Genomic DNA, 19,714 nt, shown 5'->3' on the forward strand with positions numbered 1-19,714 from the left:
TCCTGCTGGTAATAGCTTATCCAAAGTGACCACTCTCCCTACAATGTGCATGGTAATCAAGGAGGGCCATTTCCAGCACAAATCCAGGCTTTCTCACCCCCCGCCCCCAGAAACACACACACACACACACACACACAAACTCACTCTCCTGCTGGCAATAGCTCATCCAAACTGACCACTCTCCAAGTTTAAATCCAAGTTTAACCAGAACATCTGGGGTGGGGGTAGGAAAAAACAAGGGGAAATAGGCTACCTTGCATAATGACTTATCCACTCCCAGTCTCTATTTAAGCCTAAATTAATAGTATCCAATTTGCAAATGAATTCCAATTCAGCAGTTTCTCGCTGGAGTCTGGATTTGAAGTTTTTTTCTTGTAAGATAGTGACCTTCATGTCGGTGATTGCGTGACCAGAGAGATTGAAGTGTTCTCCGACTGGTTTATGAATGTTATAGTTCTTGACATCTGATTTGTGTCCATTTGTTCTTTTACGTAGAGACTGTCCAGTTTGACCAATGTAAATGGCAGAGGGGCATTGCTGGCACATGATGGCATATATCACATTGGTGGATGTGCAGGTGAACGAGCCTCTGATAGTGTGGCTGATGTTATTAGGCCCTGTGATGGTGTCCCCTGAATAGATATGTGGGCACAGTTGGCAACGGGCTTTGTTGCAAGGATAGGTTCCTGGGTTAGTGGTTCTGTTGTGTGGTATGTGGTTGTTGGTGAGTATTTGCTTCAGGTTGCGGGGCTCTCTGTAGGCAAGGACTGGCCTGTCTCCCAAGATTTGTGAGAGTGTTGGGTCATCCTTCAGGATAGGTTGTAGATCCTTAATAATGCGTTGGAGGGGTTTTAGTTGGGGGCTGAAGGTGACGGCTAGTGATGTTCTGTTGTTTTCTTTGTTAGGCCTGTCCTGTAGTAGGTGACTTCTGGGAACTCTTCTGGCTCTATCAATCTGTTTCTTCACTTCCGCAGGTGGGTATTGTAGTTGTAAGAAAGCTTGACAGAGATCTTGTAGGTGTTTGTCTCTGTCTGAGGGGTTGGAGCAAATGCGGTTGTATCGCAGAGCTTGGCTGTAGACGATGGATCGTGTGGTGTGGTCAGGGTGAAAGCTGGAGGCATGTAGGTAGGAATAGCGGTCAGTAGGTTTCCGGTATAGGGTGGTGTTTATGTGACCATTGTTTATTAGCACTGTAGTGTCCAGGAAGTGGATCTCTTGTGTGGACTGGACCAGGCTGAGGTTGATGGTGGGATGGAAATTGTTGAAATCATGGTGGAATTCCTCAAGGGCTTCTTTTCCGTGGGTCCAGATGATGAAGATGTCATCAATATAGCGCAAGTAGAGTAGGGGCTTTAGGGGACGAGAGCTGAGGAAGCGTTGTTCTAAATCAGCCATAAAAATGTTGGCATACTGTGGGGCCATGCGGGTACCCATAGCAGTGCCGCTGATCTGAAGGTATACATTGTCCCCAAATGTGAAATAGTTATGGGTAAGGACAAAGTCACGAAGTTCAGCCACCAGGTTAGCCATGACATTATCGGGGATAGTGTTCTTGACGGCTTGTAGTCCATCTTTGTGTGGAATGTTGGTGTAGAGGGCTTCTACATCCATAGTGGCCAGGATGGTGTTATCAGGAAGATCACCGATGGATTGAAGTTTCCTCAGGAAGTCAGTGGTGTCTCGAAGGTAGCTGGGAATGCTGGTAGCGTAGGGCCTGAGGAGGGAGTCTACATAGCCAGACAATCCTGCTGTCAGGGTGCCAATGCCTGAGATGATGGGGTGCCCAGGATTTCCAGGTTTATGGATCTTGGGTAGTAGATAGAATATCCCAGGTCGTGGTTCCAGGGGTGTGTCTGTGCGGATTTGATCTTGTGCTTTTTCAGAAAGTTTCTTGAGCAAATGCTGTAGTTGCTTTTGGTAACTCTCAGTGGGATCAGAGGGTAATGGCTTGTAGAAAGTGGTGTTGGAGAGCTGCCGAGCAGCCTCTTGTTCATATTCCGACCTATTCATGATGACAACAGCACCTCCTTTGTCAGCCTTTTTGAGTATGATGTCAGAGTTGTTTCTGAGGCTGTGGATGGCATTGTGTTCCGCACGGCTGAGGTTATGGGGCAAGTGATGCTGCTTTTCCACAATTTCAGCCCGTGCACGTCGGCGGAAGCACTCTATGTAGAAGTCCAGTCTGCTGTTTCGATCTTCAGGAGGAGTCCACCTAGAATCCTTCTTTTTGGTTGGTTGGGAGGCCTCTGTGGATTAGTATGTTGTTCAGAGGTATTTTGGAAATATTCCTTGAGTCGGAGACGTCGAAAATAGTATTCTAGGTCACCACAGAACTGTATCATGTTCGTGGGGGTGGAGGGGCAGAAGGAGAGGCCCCGAGATAGGACAGCTGCTTCTGCTGGGCTGAGAGTATAGTTGGATAGGTTAACAATATTGCTGGGTGGGTTGAGGGAACCATTGCTATGGCCCCTTGTAGCATGTAGTAGTTTAGAAAGTTTAGTGTCCTTTTTCTTTTGTAGAGAAGCAAAGTGTGCGTTGTAAATGGCTTGTCTAGTTTTAGTAAAATCCAACCACGAGGAAGTTTGTGTGGAAGGTTGGTTTTTTATGAGAGTATCCATTTTTGAGAGCTCATTCTTAATCTTTCCCTGTTTGCTGTAGAGGATATTGATCAGGTGATTCCGCAGTTTCTTTGAGAGCGTGTGGCACAAGCTGTCAGCATAGTCTGTGTGGTATGTAGATTGTAATGGATTTTTTACCTTCAGTCCTTTTGGCAGTGGGTTTCAAAATTTTGTGCTGAAAGCAGAGGAATGATGAGTCTCAGAAATCATGGTTTCCACTGCAGGCTCTGGAGAAGAATATTCTCTAGTGGATACAGACTTTTCTGCCCATTCCTCCCAAACGTGACCCTTTCTGTCCTCTCCTCTCCAACTTGTACCCGCTCGTTTTCCCAGTGTCTGCCCCTGACTGCCAGTCTCCTTGCCCAAATAGGACCAGTTTCCCAAACTGTCATCTATAACCCTTCTTGGTGCTCTGCAAAGCCTCTTCAGTCATAGGGGGAAGCATTTGTCAGTCTTTTGGCAATGATATTTCCTGTTAGCTTAAGCCCATTCCAGGACTTTCTCGGGCTTTCAAGAGGCTTTTTTAATCTGCAGAAATAATTAATTAATTAGCCCCTCTTTGCACACTCTGCAAAGTTTTGTGTCATTCCTTGTTAGATGCTTCTTTGTTGTCAGTTCAGCAGAGTTTAAATTAGGGAATTACACCAAAATTGGAGATGTAGGAAACAGACAGGAAGACTAACCAAACAACTGCAGACTGAGCTTGATTTATTAGAGTAGTGGGGGCTGCAGGCGTTATGGGGTGATTTGGTACTAATGAAAGTCAAATTTCCTAGGAGAGGAAATTAACAGCACTGGTATAAATTGAAGGGCTGTAACCAAGCAGCCACACTCACTGTATTAAGGTGGGTTTGTTTTCATTTTGTCCCTTAATCCTTGCTTGCACTCTGGAAATGTCACACAGTATGAAAATCCTTGAGAGCCACTGGCCTAAAACCCCATTAAGGGGTTTTCCATCTCTAATTTCCATAACTAAATATACATCTGAAGGGTGAAGTGTGCGCTTAGACTTTTTATGGACAGCAATGGCTCTGACAAATATCTACCACAGAAACTGGCAGTGAAATGTAACAGGATTCCGAAGGCTGTGGTTCAAAGTTGCTGTTCCACAGGCCGCAAGAATCGTATCCCGTGACAGACAGTGTAGAGTTTATGAAATAATTTATCAGTGCGAAGTGCTAGGTTGTTTCTCTATGACTCCTATTAAGATTAATGAGAAGCTGTGAATCTAAATCCTGGTGCACTGTGCTAAACAGATATCTTTCGTGTCTGTTGAGTTTCCTTCCAAGACATGAACCTGTCTGTTGAAGACAGAGACAATGGGGGAAGGGAGACGCAGAGACCAGTGATCTTGCCAGCAATGCAGAATAAAGGCAGAGTCATTGGAGAAATGTGGGTTCATAACCTTGCTTCACACTGTCTACCAATGATTGTGACAGCACACAGCAAAATAAAGGAACAAACATGGAGCCCTAAAGGTGGAAGCTGAATATTAGAAATAGAGGATTAAACAATAAACAGGACTATATTGTTTTAGATTGGTGGTAAAACTTCTTTTGTCAACTGGGATTTAAAAAAATATGTTTTTGCACCCAGTCCTCTGCAGTTGAAAGATGAGCATCAGGATCTTGAGAGGCAGGGATGGGAGGAAATAAAATGAAAATTCAGGAAGTAACTGGTGTGGGGAGGTCTGGGGATCGTCAGGTTTGAGTAAAAATTACATTGTAGTATAACTGAATTATGAACTAAATCATGTACCAATCCATGTTTTAGGCATGGAATTCCATGAAGAACTTCATAACCTTGGGGCAAAGGAAGGTTTGAAAGGAAGAAAACTAAGCAAAGCCATTGAAAGTTTTGCATGGAATATCACTGTGCTGAAGGTAAGCAGTAAAGATTGAATTTAAAGGGGAGTTATTGACTTGTAACTTCAGTTAGCTGGGGCTACCATTGTACCGGTAGGAGCATGCTAAAGGATGCTAAATCAGAATGAGAAGTTTAAATCCAGGAAGTGAGTGTGGGAACTAAATGTGTAACACTGAGAGCTGGGCAAATAACTGATTTTTCCGGTTTGTTTGCAGTTCCAAAAAATGGAGAAAAATGTGATTCAAGTCAAATCAAATCTACTTTGGGTGTGTTTCAGAGCAGGGAATTGAACCTGGGTCTTCCATATGTCATGTGAGTGACCTAGCGATTGGGCTAAAGGTTATAAGAGGGTAGCAATAGTTCTACTTCCTCCTCCTCTGGCCATATTGTGAATGGCTGAAACTATTTGTATCCAGGTTGCAAATAGTTTTGAGTCAATCAAAACAACATTTTCATCAACTAAACTATTTGTTAGAAAAATTTCACACAGCTCTCGTAATGACTACTACATGGTAGGACTTAATATCACAATATAGGAGTAAAGGGGCAGATAAAACAACAAGAAAAATGGATTTGACCAGTCTGAAAGACAAAATAAATAAACACATGTAAAATATAGAGATGAATCCAAGACCCAAAGTTTGGCTCTAATGATGGACTTGTCCAAAGCTTGAGGGTGTTTGCTTCCTAGGTTTAGTTTTGGGCTTGTGTCTATATGAATCTATAGAATCAGTCTGGAGACCATTGAAGGACACCATGTTAGAACTACAGGAGGCTTGTATACCTCTGAATGGGGGTGGGAGGGGGGGAAGTATAGAGGGGAGTGAAATCAGCATGATAAATTGATGGAACTGCCCATGTTTCCTAGAACTATAAAAGCCCCCTGTCTTTTGAAAAGAAGAAATCCTAATCAAACACTGTTACCAGCAAACTATGTCTGGTAAGACATTATTATTTATTTCTGGTGGCACACATAGCTTACTTAGCACTTCCCAAACAGAAAAGAAAGCACAGGTCATTAAATTGTGCTCACCTCAGCCAAGGATAGACAAGCAGGAAACAGTGAATTACAGTGTGTAAATTGGATGGTCAAAGTCATGGATTGACTATATCTTGGTAATATAAAGTTATGTTAAGACAATGTTTTGTTTTAATGGGATTTATAAATTATTTCCAATTGCACGTCAAACTGGGTTGCAGGGATTTGTCTGAACCTGAACGAGAGGAGGCATGGCCCAGCACTACCTTGAGACTTGGGTTCAATTCCCTGCTCTGCCACAGTCTTCAGGTGAGTCCTGGGAGAAATCAAGTAGAGCATCTCTACGCTGCCCCGCAGTTCAGACTGTGGGGGTGTGTACCGCAGTGTGTACCACAGAGCTGCACCGTAACTTCCCCATGTGGACGCTGCAGGTGTGAACTAAAAAGTTCCAAGTTCACGTTAATGGATTCCTTTTCAGACACTACTGTTCACACACTCATAGTCTGAAGTGCGGGGCAGTGTAGACAAGCTCTTAGTCTTTCTGTGTCTCCGTTCTGCATCTGTAAAATGGGGATAATAGCACTTCCCTACCTCACGGGGTCTTGTGAGGATAAATACATTAAAATATTGTGAGGCATTACAGAAACTGGGGGCCATATAAGTACCAAAGATAGATATCTGAAACGAATGTTTGGGTCAGGAGATTGGTGAAAGTTAGTCCTTCCCCTCTCTGTGGCAAAAGCCCGATCTCTCAGTGATCTCATCCACTTATAAGGCTTCAGTTACCATTTCTATATTGACAAGTCACAAACGGTCAAGTAGACATGGTAGCTGAGCTCTTGAGAGTGGATGAGATGATCCAGAGATAATATGAGACAATAAGAGGAGTTAGCCAAAGATGGAATCCTGTGAAATCACAACAGACATTAGGAGAGTGGAAGAGGACTCCTCTCGTTTGTCCATTCCCTTAAGCAAACACTTGTTGATGTTCAGATAAATCGCCACTCCACAACTACCATTCTCTAGCCTGTTTTGTACAGACTAAACTCTGTCCTCTCCTGCCTTCAGAGATGGTCCCTCCCTCTATTTCTGTTTAAATGGGGTGTCAGAGATAGTAGACTCTGAGATCCTGGCATGCCACTCCCTGTTACTTTCATTTCAAAGTCGACAAGCTGAAAGCAGTAAATGTCATTTTCTGCAAAGTTTCTTGTTACAGATGCGAGTAAGAGGGTAGCTTGAGAGTGCTAACCAAAACTGCAGTAAGTGATACACTTTGACCCATTGGAGAGAGGATACACATGTTCTTAAGAGGAAACAGTGCAGAAAATAGTGGTGGGAAAGGAGAGTTTGGGGAATTAGAAAGGGGAGAAGGGTCACTTCTGGTGGGAATGAAAGTGTTAGGGTGGGGCTGGATGATGGGTGAGGTTCAGTATGCATTTTAGCCAGTCATAAAAAGGAGGCAAAGGGAGTAATGGGAGCATTATAGGCTCAGTTAAGAAGACCCCCTATGAAACTAAAAGACATCAAATTTAAAACTGGTGGAAGGAAATGAGACTTTTACACACTGCATAATTGAGGCCAAGAGCTCAGATTGCTGAAAAGAAGAATCAGACATTTATATGAATAATAAGAATATCTTCAGTTGCATTAGATAGAAAAAAAATCTATAAGAGATGTAAACCTCATGCTTCAGGGTGTGAGCCTAGCACAGACTGCTTGGATTTAAGAAAGGGACAGCCTTGGTGTGCATATTATTGCTTGGGTTCCATTATGTGGGTTTTACTCCATCCTCTGAGGCACCTGGCACAGGCCACTGATGGAGACAGGATACTGGACTAGATAGACTGCTGTTCTGATGCAGGATGGCAGTTTCTGTGCTCCTATACACATTTGAACTTTTAGATACTTATCAAAACTGAACTTTCAAACTTTTGAGGTTCAGCCAGGATTAATAAAGATAGATTTAGAGTATGAGAAAGAAATTCCCTACAAAATGTAATTTCCATGCATATGCAGTAGCTGTTTTTCCGAGTAAACCAGCTGGGGCACATGGTTTATTTTAAAGGCTACCAAAATCATTTAATCCAGGTTATGAACTAATTGCCATGTTTCTTTTTTCTTCTTCTTTTTTTATTTTAACATCAAAGCTGCTTTTCATTTCTGAAAGTCCAAACCATTTGGTAATGTGCTTAAAAGATGAACAGTGTAAATTGATTTGTAGCTTAGTATCCAGTGGTGCAAGTGAGTGGGAGACACCTTTTTCATTCTGAGGTAGGACAGGTTCAGCAATGAAGTCATGTCCTGGAAGACTTGGCTATTTTCTGCCCTGCACCAGATGTCAAATTTCAGGCAGTCAATTGTCATTTTGATTTTTTTTCTGCTGAGCACTGGAAATCAGTGACCCTGCAAATAACAAACCTATTCATTCGTTACTGCTTGTATCTTTTGTTCAGTACTGACTCATTTCTTCATGCCTCCATGTAAGCATCATTTAAGGGTCTATTTAGAAAGAGACCAGAAACCCTCTCCCGCCCAAATCAGCAGCCTCATCCATCTGTCTGTTCTTAATGGTGTTCCATAAAAAGATTTGTGATTAGATATGAATATAATCGTTTAAGAACTAAAAAATACTGTACAGTAGCTAACAAAAAGTCAGAGTTTCTTTAAACTGGATGAGCTGATCTAACTAGAGAATATATGTTAAAACATCAGTGTAAGGATACTTTTTAGGATCTGTCTGTTGTTAGGAGCAATGATATACTCAGCAATAGTCTGCTCTGCCTGGAGGTTTTCATGGGTTACCCCTAAGCAGTAGCTGGTACTGTTGTATTCTTGTGTGTGTTAGATGATTAATAGCCTTTTCCTAGACTAGTGAGGTAAAGGCATATTGAATTAATGTATTTATTCATAAACACTTATTGAAATAGGTAAGCTTTGTATGCAAAGAGGCAAAAGGGATGCATTAAGAAAATCACCTTTAGCAAAATCATTAAATAGAGTTTAAGATCAATGTGTAGTTTATAAAAATGACCACTGTGGGCATTCTTCTTGTTTAAAAATGTCTGGGGTACTTCTAGGAGGTACTTAATAAGAATGAACCAAAATAATACAACATTTTCTTTCTTATTTTATATAAACTTAATTACATATTAGTAATACCCTTTGGGAGGACATAACATTCGCCATAACATAAAAGTGTTTGTAGAAATAGGTTATGCAACTCAGTAGCAGCCTAATAAGTCGAGAGAGAGCCTTATTTGCAACTTGTATTGACCTACCCACAGAGGCTGCATCTTATCAGGTTTCATGTCATGCAAAATAATGTCAGACACATTATGTCAGAAACATTTAGATGGTGAATGTACACAACATAAATAAGCGACAGATGTTCTTGCAGCTGAAGCACAGGAATGGTTTTCAGGTGTTCCGGTTTCTAGTCACAGCTCTCTCACTATACTTCCTGTGTGACACGGGGCAAAGCACTTAACTTCTCTGTGCCTATATTTCCCTTTCTGTACTTATTTAAATTCCAGCAAAATAAACAGGTAACAGCAAATTCTGTGCTCAGAATTTCATTGGGCGTCCCAATGGCTACACAGGGTAAACCACGCTCACAAGACCCACTTGGTGGAATTGTTAATTTTATCATGTGGGAGCAGCACCACCACTTCAGTTAAGATTGCTTAGCAGTTTCCATTCTAACCCCCTTTTTTTCAGGCGCTTGTAACTTTTTCTTCGGTATTTTCTGATATTCGAGCACTTCCCTGTTCAGCCCTAATGTTCTCTGAACGGAGTTTTTCATATGGCTTTGTGCTGCCTTCCCCAAAGTGTTGATGCTTCTCTCTCTCTTCTCAGACTTCCTCCATTGCTGCTGCAATTCTCCCACAGTGCTAGACATTCTCCCCTCTTATTCTTCCTCCCAGATATTGCTGCACCTCTTCCCTATACACCACAGGCTCCTTTGCTCCCTCTGCTCCTTCAGTCTGGTTCACACCAATTGCTCAGTCTCCTTTTTTACTGCTTCCTCTTCCCTTCATACAGTTGCCGTCTCTCCGGGGGCCTCTTATTCACTGTTGAAGTAGCCCCCTCTCCTTTTGCTCCCACTGCATCCTCTGATGTACTGTCCCAGTAGCTCTCCGGTGGATGCAGTGGGTGCTTCAGTGACACTGATTGGGTGAATCTCAGAATCAATTATTGAGTTGTCACACCTTTGAATTTTGAGAATGGTTTAAAAATAAGGACTGTAGTGTTTGTTCTAGACAAAGTTTGATAACCTTTCTGATACAGCCTGCTCTACAGAAAACACCACAAACTGTGGCCCTGAACCTGTGCTCCTTACTCAAACAAAAATAGCACAGATTTTAGCGAGATTTTTACCCAAGTGAGAGCTGCAGGATCAGGCCCACTATCCAGAGGGGTTGTTAAGTCATCTAAGCAAAGCTCAAAGTTGTTTGTGCTGGTCCAAATGAATTCCTAGTGTAACTCTGTTGAAGTCGACAATTTTTCCTGGGATACATTTGTCTCCCTGTACCTATCATACTTTATTAGGGTATCTGTTTCTCTGTTGATGAATGTAATATGAAGCCTATTAACAGCAATATCAAATACTTGCCTGCTTATGGATGATTAAATTGCAAAGTATTTTGTATACCCATGACTTAGTTTGTAAATGAAGCATTCTGAATATGAAGATAGGGGCATATACCCTTTTTATTCAGAAGAAAAACCAAATTATTTTAAACCAAGCTGTGCACTAAACTGTTTTCAATTTTCATAGACTTATGCTGCCACCCACCTTAATATGTTACTGCTGCTGCCAAAAGATTATGCTGTCCTATTCAGGTTTCCAAATATTAATTTGTGTGTCTCCCCCATGCTTCTGGCTTATATATTTGTCAAAGCAGGGTCTGGTATGTTGGGTGGTTAGATTTTCAGGGACCATTTCATCAGCTACCCATCAGTGAATCTGCTAATTCACCTGTATTTAAACGATTAGACATATTAAAGAGAAAGCTTGTTGAAGACAGAAGGCATAGAATTATTAACTTGCAGATGCAATTCATTCTCAGTGAGAGCGGAATCCATGATGTCATCTCGTCAGACACAGACATGCATGCATCTTATCTGCAGCTTTCCCATTGTGTCTCAGAAATCTGCTCAACCTGTACTTGGTTCACATTTTTGTGATGTGAGCATGGAGAAGGGGGGAAGCTTTTATGATGTAGAATAATTAATGTCAGCTTCTGGGGAAAGTATTTTTAATGTAATTAAAACAGTACTCAAATGGCTCGTCTAGAGAATGTTGCCAAGAATTACCTTTCTCTTAATTATACTCTTGTCATTTGTGACAGCGGAGCCTTGAGTAATCAGCCTTCTATTGCTTGCAAGGACAGCAGTGTCCAGCTTTCTGCCTTTGGTGGCAGAAGCCAGCTGTGCAGTCCCAGGCTACTTGCAGAGATAAAAGCTAGGTTTTCGCAATGAATATGGAACCACAGACAGCCATGTACTTCCTTTTCCTTCATTCACATTAAACTAAATCTAGCATCTCTCTGAGGTACAACTTTTCTTTCAGAAAAAAAGAGGCATATCTGACAATGATTACTGAATAATTCAGAAGCAGCTGGATCCTAATGAATAGTTGTATCACACAGCCAGGGAGTCTCCACTGATCCCCGTGAAGCAGTAGGGGCCATTCATATCCTTATTCCAAGTCTATAATATGCAGACTGGACATTTTTAATGGACATTTGGCATTATAGTAAAACCATCTTAATCTGAATTAAGATTTATTTTACAACAATCTCTAGGATTTGTTGTATGAGGCAAAAATAGAAATATGTTGGGCATTATTCTAACATGGCTTTCTTTTTGCATTTATTTACATCTAACGTCTTATTCCCACTGATAGGCAGGTAGCCTGGTGATGCTGCTTGGCATGCTACTTAATGGACAATGGAAAGAGGCAGAGCATACTGCCAGGGGGACATTTGGTATATTGAAGCATGATTGCAAGAATAACTTCTATACCCCTTGTAACTATCTAGATCTTAAATAAGAACACCAGCCGTTTGATGAGCAACACCAAAGTTGGTTTTTTTCCATACTACCAGTATATCTTTACCCTCTAACTCATTTATCCTTTTTCTCCATCCTCAAAATACTTGTGCACCCTCTGTTCTGCCCTTTTCTGTCATCCTCTTTTGCTTGCCTTAAACATGTCCTTCCTGCGGAGATTTGCAGAGCTGCTACCTGGAGTTCTGTTCACACTTTCATTAAGCATTATGCTTTGGATTTGGCCTCTAGGACAGATGTTGAATTTGGTGGAGCTGTGCTGCAGTCTCTCTTCAGTTAGGATTCTGTCCCCGCCTGCACATTATTTTCAGCACTGCTTATCAATCTATCCTGTAAGTGGAAATCTGCAGAGCCACTTGAAGAGATGAAAGTTACTTAGTTGTAACTGGAGTCCTTCAAGATGGCTCTGCATATTCACACTCCTCACCCATCTTCCCCTCTTTGTCAGAGTCCTAGTTGCTTATTGTTCTCTGGCATTGTGGTGGAAGGAACTGAAGTATTAGGGGATGCTCCATCCCTTATATAGCCTGGCTGTCAGGACTTTTGGAGACACGGAAGGAGGGGCTGGGGGCAATGAACATTGCTGGGAGAAGGGTCTGCTCCTACCGTAAAGCACCACAAGGTGGCACCGTACCAGTAAGTGTGTGAATATCTTAAAGAACTCTAGTTACAAGTAACCAGCCTTCATTTACACACATGCACAGGGATTTTAATGAGTGTATGTTGTAAATCTACAATAACAAATGCTACTAGATTAATGGAGTCCTATTGTATTCTCTAAAGTACACTACTTTCTGTTGATTAGGTTTGTGAATGCCTCCACAAGCTTTCCCTTTCTGTTGTTGACCACATTAAGCTTTGCATGTCTCCTATTTTTAGCTTTGTACAAGAGCACGCCTGCAGGATTCTGTTTACTTAAAAGACACTTTTCTCCATGGATTTGGGGTCAATATATCTAGCCATGGAAAGTTCTCAAGTTACTTTAACAATATATTTTAGGGTAAAGTGATTGTAGTCCCAGTCTCTCCAAGGTACTAGTTAATCAACTGGAATATCCTGTATCTCCTGGCTGCCAGCCATTCTACCGGACAGTTGCTCCAGGAAGGATGTAGTCAACATTTTCAAACAAGCAGGATAGTGTCAAACTAGTTATCCTCTTAATGTGAGATCTTAAAGCCAAGTGGTGTTTTATATAATGTCTCCATTTTTTTTAGCCAAGGAACTTTTCAAGACATGAATTAGATTTGGAGTAAATTAAATTTTCACATGTATTTAAAATATGTATGAAGAACTTCATCTGATCTTATATCTGCATGGACAGAGTGTTGAAAAGAGGAACAATTTATGTTTGCTCAGCAGGCAACAGCTGCACACATTGAAATCTGTTGCAACATCATGATATTTTAATATTCCAAAAGGATATCTTAGGTCATATACTACTTATGTGGCTGAGGCCTGAGGTCACTAAAATAAGGCATAGTTGGAGAAAAAGGGGAGACTTTATCCCTTACTAATCAGTCGTTCACATATTTGTCTGAAACTGGAGCATATTTCAGTGACTAGCTGGAAGTGATTTTGCATACACAGGAGTTCAGATAGAAAATGCAGCTCTCAAACAATAGGCCAAATTCAGCCCTTGGGTAACTGGGTGCATTTCCCCAGACCTTCAGTGGAATAAAAGTGGTTATTATAAACATTATTCACTTATATGGATCTGACACACACTCAGAAGGAGTTTAGATCACAAAACCAGAGAATGGATTTTATTTATTCATGCAGAATGTCAGCGGTTCTCAGCTGGGGGTCCGCAGCCCACTGGGGGTCTGTGAACAGGTTTCAGCGGGTCCACCAAGTAGGGCCAATGTTAGACTGGTTGGGGCCCAGGGCAGAAAGCCGAAGCCTGAGCCTGAACCTGCCGTGGGGCTGAAGTCAGAGCCTGGGCTCCACCATGCAGGTCTGAAGTCTGAGCCTGAGCTCTGAAGACAGCGCAGTCACGGAGCTTTCTGCAGCCAGGGAAAGTACCTGGAGGTGGGTCTGATCTCCCTCAGAGAGTAGCCATGCAGGAAAAGAGGAAGTCCTGTCCTTCCCCAGCCCTTCTGGGACTAGCAGCTGAAGCCCGGTGCATGGTCTGAGCTAGATTTCACGGGGGAGATCTGATTTCAAGGTCCATGAAACTTTTTTCACGGCTGTGAATTTGGTATGGCTCTAACCATAAGTATCAATTCGGGCAGCAAATCACCTTGAGTTGGGGGCATGGTGGAGGGAAGGTGCATAACTCAACTTGTCTAGACCCAAATGCGGGACAAGAAGACCCCAAATGAGTGAGCAACAGAAATGTATGCAGAAAATTTAAAATGCAGTGGGTCTCTGCAACAGGGCCAACCACCTACTGAGCTCCCCCGGCTGGACAGGGAATGCTCTGCAGCACCCTGCCTGAGTTTTCCCCTGATATAACCCAAGAACTTAATGCAAATGCTCCTCTCTCAATAACACCGCTTCCTAAGACTGATTTATTATCAAAACCTTGTCCAAATGGTCCCTAACAAAAGTCCCCAAATCCATTTATAACCTCCAGTGCAAACAGTCATTAAGATTTCCTGGCACCTGTCCCTCAATGACCCACATACCCCACTCTGGCACCTTTGGCCATGCCTGGACTCTCTGTCAGTCCTCTTCTGTCCCTCCGGCCCTGGTCAGCTATCCTAGGCCTTCCAGCTGGAGTGCAAACTTGGTCTTCCCCATTAGATCACGCCCCCCCCGCCCAGCTTCTCTGCTGGGAGCCCTCACAGCCCCCTGGCCCTCTCACGGTTCCTCTGGGTCCAACTCTCTGGCCCTGGAGATGTCAGCTGATAAGTTCCTCGGTTGCCCTCCTGCCTTCAGCCCTCTCCTAGGAACTACATACAGTCTCCAGCAGCTCTCATTTTCTACTTAATCTTTTCCTCCCAGGCAACCCTGGCTCACTGATTCTCTCTTTCCTTAGGGTCCCAGTGTCCTCTTTTAAGGTGTCCTCAATTAACTGGCCAAATTGGAGTGTACTGATAAAGCACAGGTGCTCTGGTCTTTTAAAGGGCCAGCTTCACCCTGTGACAGACTCCCTCCTTTAGTGTAAATTACAATTTTTTTAGACTCAGTTCCATGATTCTGTTTTTTTATGTAAATAATTTTCAACAACCTGAGTAAAGGGCCACCAAATGTGTGTGCGACGTTGGTAATTGTGGGGCTAAAACGGGAGACATTTGAGAATCAGGGGACCATGAACAGAGGGTGGCATATTGTGAAATTCCATTTGATGAAGTGGAAAAACCTTCTCCCAGCCTGACTTTCTTTGACTGAGCTAAGCCAGAGCTGATTAGAAGTCTAATGGTGTGCTTTTTGGGTGGTAAGCCACATTACAAAAGACTATAGATCTGATTTTACAATATAGATTGGGCAGGTATATAGTAATATAGCATATATGATATGATAACAGTCATGAATAGACTGAGAAATGGGGAACAGATATACTCCATATGGCATTTTCTGTTTCACAAGCACTTGGTAAAATTAACTAGACAGCTACATTCAGTATAAAACTACTTTGCAAAAAGCCTCTTCACATGAGGCCATCTTTAGAATCGAGGGATTGAGCATATCAGATTACTGTGGTGTTGATCTGTTGTTCGTAGATACCAATTTTAGTATCAGATCACAAATGAGCTGTCGAGATTTTTAAACAGCACCAGCCTGCCTAAACAGATGTCTAGTTGTATAGCTTTAAAAACCAAGAAAACATAAAGGGGTTGACAAATCATTGGCAAAACTATCCTATCCATTTTAAAAGTTAACATCAAAATATACATTAAACGCTAGTAGTCATTATGGGCCAGCAGCTCCTGTTTTGGACAGGCTGGTCCATATTTGGATGGAAGAACCCCAAGAAAAACCTGGGTGCTGCACAAAGCGATGTAAGATTCAGTGGGCAAAACTGTGAGTTTGTAGTGAACCACTGTCTCAGCATGATGCTGGAGGATAGCCTGGGATGCTCTGGTTTTGGGTGAAAAGAATAACTGAACTGCTGAGAACCCATGACCAGTAAAACTCCAATGGAATGCTTTACGAGAGTAGCTCAGGTGCCCTGGCTGAATTCCTACTGGTTAGTTACAGTTTGCCAATCTAAAAATCCCCCCAAGTTTTGTAACTCCAGCCCTGGGTGTGGCTGCAGTCCTCTCCCTTTTTTTTTCCACAGGGTTATGAGTCCTGCATTCACTATCATGGCTCCTGGTGCCTCCACCCAAGGAAAACTGTCCTAGTGCAGAGAACAGAAAGGGCTTGTCCCTTGGGAAAATATTTAACGTGCAGTCACATACAGTGGAGTGTCAGAGCACACAGAAATAAAATATCTGTCACAATTCCTAGGGGGCTTTATTAGGCACGGGGAACTCAGGATAGGGGACAATGGAAAAGGGGATTAGGATAATAAAAGACCAAAACAACAATACATAAACTCTACCCCTCAGAAATGTACAGCCAGTATAATCCACCCCGTGCTCCCTCCCAGCAGCTAGGCAAATAGTGAGTTTAGGGTCAGTCTTTGATGGGCAGTGTAGTGCTGAAGACATTGGCCGTCTTAAAACCGAATAGCAAAATAAACAAAACTGTATTCTTACAAAATATCCACACCAGAGAGAGATTCTCCAAACCTTTTCATATCCTGGTTGAAGTTAATAAAATTTCCCTGCTGATGTGAGTCAGCATCAGTTACGCTGTAATTTTATGCCGAATTCCCATAGCAGAGTTTAGGGTATTGGAACCCTGTAACATACCTTCTCTTCTCCGTTCCTCAAGGAAACACTCCTGTTTCCCTCTTTTGTGTATTATATTCACCACCCACAATCTATCATTCCATGTTGCTCCCCTGATTTCCTCGCTATGCCCAATAGACCTTTCCTCAGTTCTAGGTTGTAGCTACACTTCATAGAATCATAGAATATCAGGTTTGGAAGGGACCTCAGGAGGTCATCTAGTCCAACCCCCTGCTCAAAGCAGGACCAATCCCCAGTTTTTGCCCCAGATCCCTAAATGGCCCCCTCAAGGATTGAACTTGCAACCCTGGGTTTAGCAGGCCAATGCTCAAACCACTGAGCTATCGCTACCTCCCTCCCCCAGTTGGGACAATCTTGCTGCTGGCTCTGTTCCAGGTAGTCCTACATTTGTTGCACAGTCTTTGCCAGGGTGACAATGGGTGCTGATGAACCCAGCTCATTCTCCAGCGCTGTGTTGACTCTGCAGCAGTAACATGTCTGTGGGCTTGTCTGCATTACCCGACTGATCCACCGGGGGTCGATTTATCGCATCTAGTCTAGATGCGATAAATTGATGGCCGATGTTAGGGGGCTTATTCCTTCACCCACTTACTTCCCTGGTCCTTCTCGCATGAACAGAGAGCAACAATACCCGAAGTCCAAAGGTGCAAACAATTCGATGTTTATTGGGGTGAACTTCCAGCAAGCATGATTCCAGTTTCCTTCCTTAGTATCCTCCTTCCCAGCTCTGACACCACAAAGCCTTACACCTGTGTCCCTGTTCCCATTCCTGCCCTTAGCCAAACATGATTCCAACTTCCTTACTCCCATTCCCTGTTCCCATTTCCCCCTTTAGCAAAACATGATTCCAATTTTCTTACCCCCATTCCCTGTTCCCATCTCCCCCTTTAGCAAAACATGATTCCAATTTTCTTACCCCCATTCCCTGTTCCCATCTCACACACCCACATGCCCACCCCCACCCACACCCAGTCACTTCCTCATTGACTACAGATTATATAGTAAAACTTGAGTTCTGCTTAGCTATACCTTAACCAATCATTTTCCTGAAATTTAACTAACCAATCCTAACGTATTGTAACATGATTATGTAACCAATTATATCCCACCACCTCAATTAGTTTACACCCAGCAAAATTAATTATACAGCAGACAGGAACAATCACAGAACCAGACAGAGATTATACAGACAAACAACAGCAAAGTGGGAACTATAATGACAAAACAATACAGAAGTTGTATTCTGTATTGTTCTCCTACAGAAGAAGGGAAGTGAGGATTTCACATCCCAGCTATTGATAAGTGAGTTCTTGCCAGACAGGATGCTATCAAACTAAGTTTCCTTTTACATTTTCTAGGCACTTCCCTTTCTCTGGAGGTGATAGGAATACAATCCTGTCCTGATAGTGCCTAACAGCCCAATAGCACCTTATTTCAATGTGACTAGTTTGGAATGTGAGGATGTGACCGTTCGCTTCCCAGCTTATGGCTGCCTCTGCTGCTTAGCCAAAGGCCTGAGCCTAAGCACAGGGCCACAAACTGTCATAGTAAGAGAAGGCCCTTACACTGGCAGACAGTGGTTTTGATTCTTTCTTTCTTTTATACCTCTATCACTAGCCAAGTGATAAGAATACACCTAAATTCTTAGAGTATAGGCCTTTACAGACAGGCCTGAATATCTATATCCTAACAGCCGAGCACTCTCCCATCGACTCCGGTACTCCACTGGAGTGAGAGGCACAGGCAGAGTCAACGGGAGAGTGTCAGCCGTTGACTTACTGCAATGACGACACCGCAATAAGTAGATCTAAGTATGTAACTTAGATGGATTCCCCCCCACGGTGTAGACCAGGCCTAAAAAGTACTACGAATTTATCTGAATAGTCAGCAGATAAGTTCTGAGTACATAGAGTGAGCAGATCTATTGAGTAAAAAGGTGCATGTTTGTCAAGAGTAGAACTGCACTTGAAAATTGGTAGGGGTAGGAAGAGAAAATGAGGAGAGACTGGAATAATAGAAGAGAATTTCCCTGATAGAAGAGAATTTCCTAAGTATAAAAACTAGGTCCTTATAATTTTTCCATCTCTAGTATGGAGGAGGTTATGAATATACTAACTGTATGTGTCAGAAGAAAGTCAGCAGCTTCTGTCACAACTCTCTCTCTCTTAAAATAGTGACATTTCATCTGGGACATGAACATCAAAGACTCTTGTACACCTGCAATGTGTTAATTAAGGGAAGCTTGGAAGTGTGGGAGTCGGGAATTTTATTTGTGCCAATCTGGCAGCAACTATCTCACCCAGATGAGTTTAAAGGGTTGTAATGACGGTATAAGATTCAGCAGAATTTTGCTTTTATCTGTCAATAGGTGTATTAATATATAGAAAAGGGAAAAGAGCAACCTCCTGTATGGATTCTTCAAGATTTCACCACAAACCTCACTGAGGTAAAATCCTGGCCCTAATGCATAGCCTAAGCAACCAGGGTATGTTTTTGAGAGGAAGGAATCATTTGCTCTGATTTCTCTCCAAGCCTGTGGATTGGCAGAAGCATTGTACCACAGGCCCTACTCCAGCCTGAGATCTGGAATATCCTTGATGCTGCTTGCACTTTCCCTGCCATGTGGCTGGGAATGGCTGAAAGGGCTGCTGTCCAGCACACAGGGAGACCCCATGAAGGAAGGCTCCATTAGCATGCAGTGTGGGTGTGCATCAGATACTCAACACACCTCCACCAGCCTCTATTGCAAGAGGGCCATTGTATCCATAAAGAGGGAGCCGGATTTATCCCAAAGTGTGCCATGTAAATGTGGGTTTAGATTGATGTCATTTGGTTTTTTTCATGTTAAAAGTACATAAAAATAGAATAATTGTTCTTGCCCTCCAGGACAGACTTATCATGCAGCGTTATCTTTATCGTTTATGTATTCAGGAATTGATTATTGGTCATAAAATTCCTATTGTCCTTTTATACAACTTGGACGATTTCTATCGTTGCATAAATTACAGTTTTATCTATGAAGGGAGATATTTAATTACAAGATTATTGATTATTGAAAAGGCACATTACATTTTCAAAATGATTTAATATGTATTTAACCTTCACTATTTAGAATATTCACTTAGTCTAAAAGTAATTTTTACTTCACTGATTTTGTCTTCCCCATCTAACGTATGTTTCTTTCCTGTGGTTTGAATGGCGATGAAATTAATATGCCTGGGGAGTCTTTTTGACTCCTCATTTGTTAAATAGCTGAAGGGATTAACAGTGTAGAATTAATATTCTCGGTCCCCCAGTTTTGGGTATGACTGAGCTGTGCCTGATGTGCGAGATGCAGGTGGGGGACAAAGGTGGCTCCTCTGAATCTGGGGCTGGCC

The 19,714-nt window shown here is 42.5% G+C and overlaps 1 protein-coding gene across 1 annotated transcript in view; it reads left to right on the forward strand.

Moving 5' to 3' along the window:
- The window catches only part of PLCL1 (phospholipase C like 1 (inactive)), a 307,264-nt gene that overhangs the window by 265,234 nt on the left and 22,316 nt on the right, over window positions 1–19,714 (forward strand). Inside the window, exon 5 of the mRNA XM_048869597.2 lies at window positions 4,392–4,501. Coding sequence (XP_048725554.1) covers window positions 4,392–4,501 — 110 coding nt within the window. The remainder of the gene's footprint in view (window positions 1–4,391; window positions 4,502–19,714) is intronic.

This window comes from Caretta caretta, chromosome 11 (genome assembly GCF_965140235.1).
Source record: "Caretta caretta isolate rCarCar2 chromosome 11, rCarCar1.hap1, whole genome shotgun sequence".
NCBI lineage: Eukaryota > Metazoa > Chordata > Testudines > Cheloniidae > Caretta > Caretta caretta.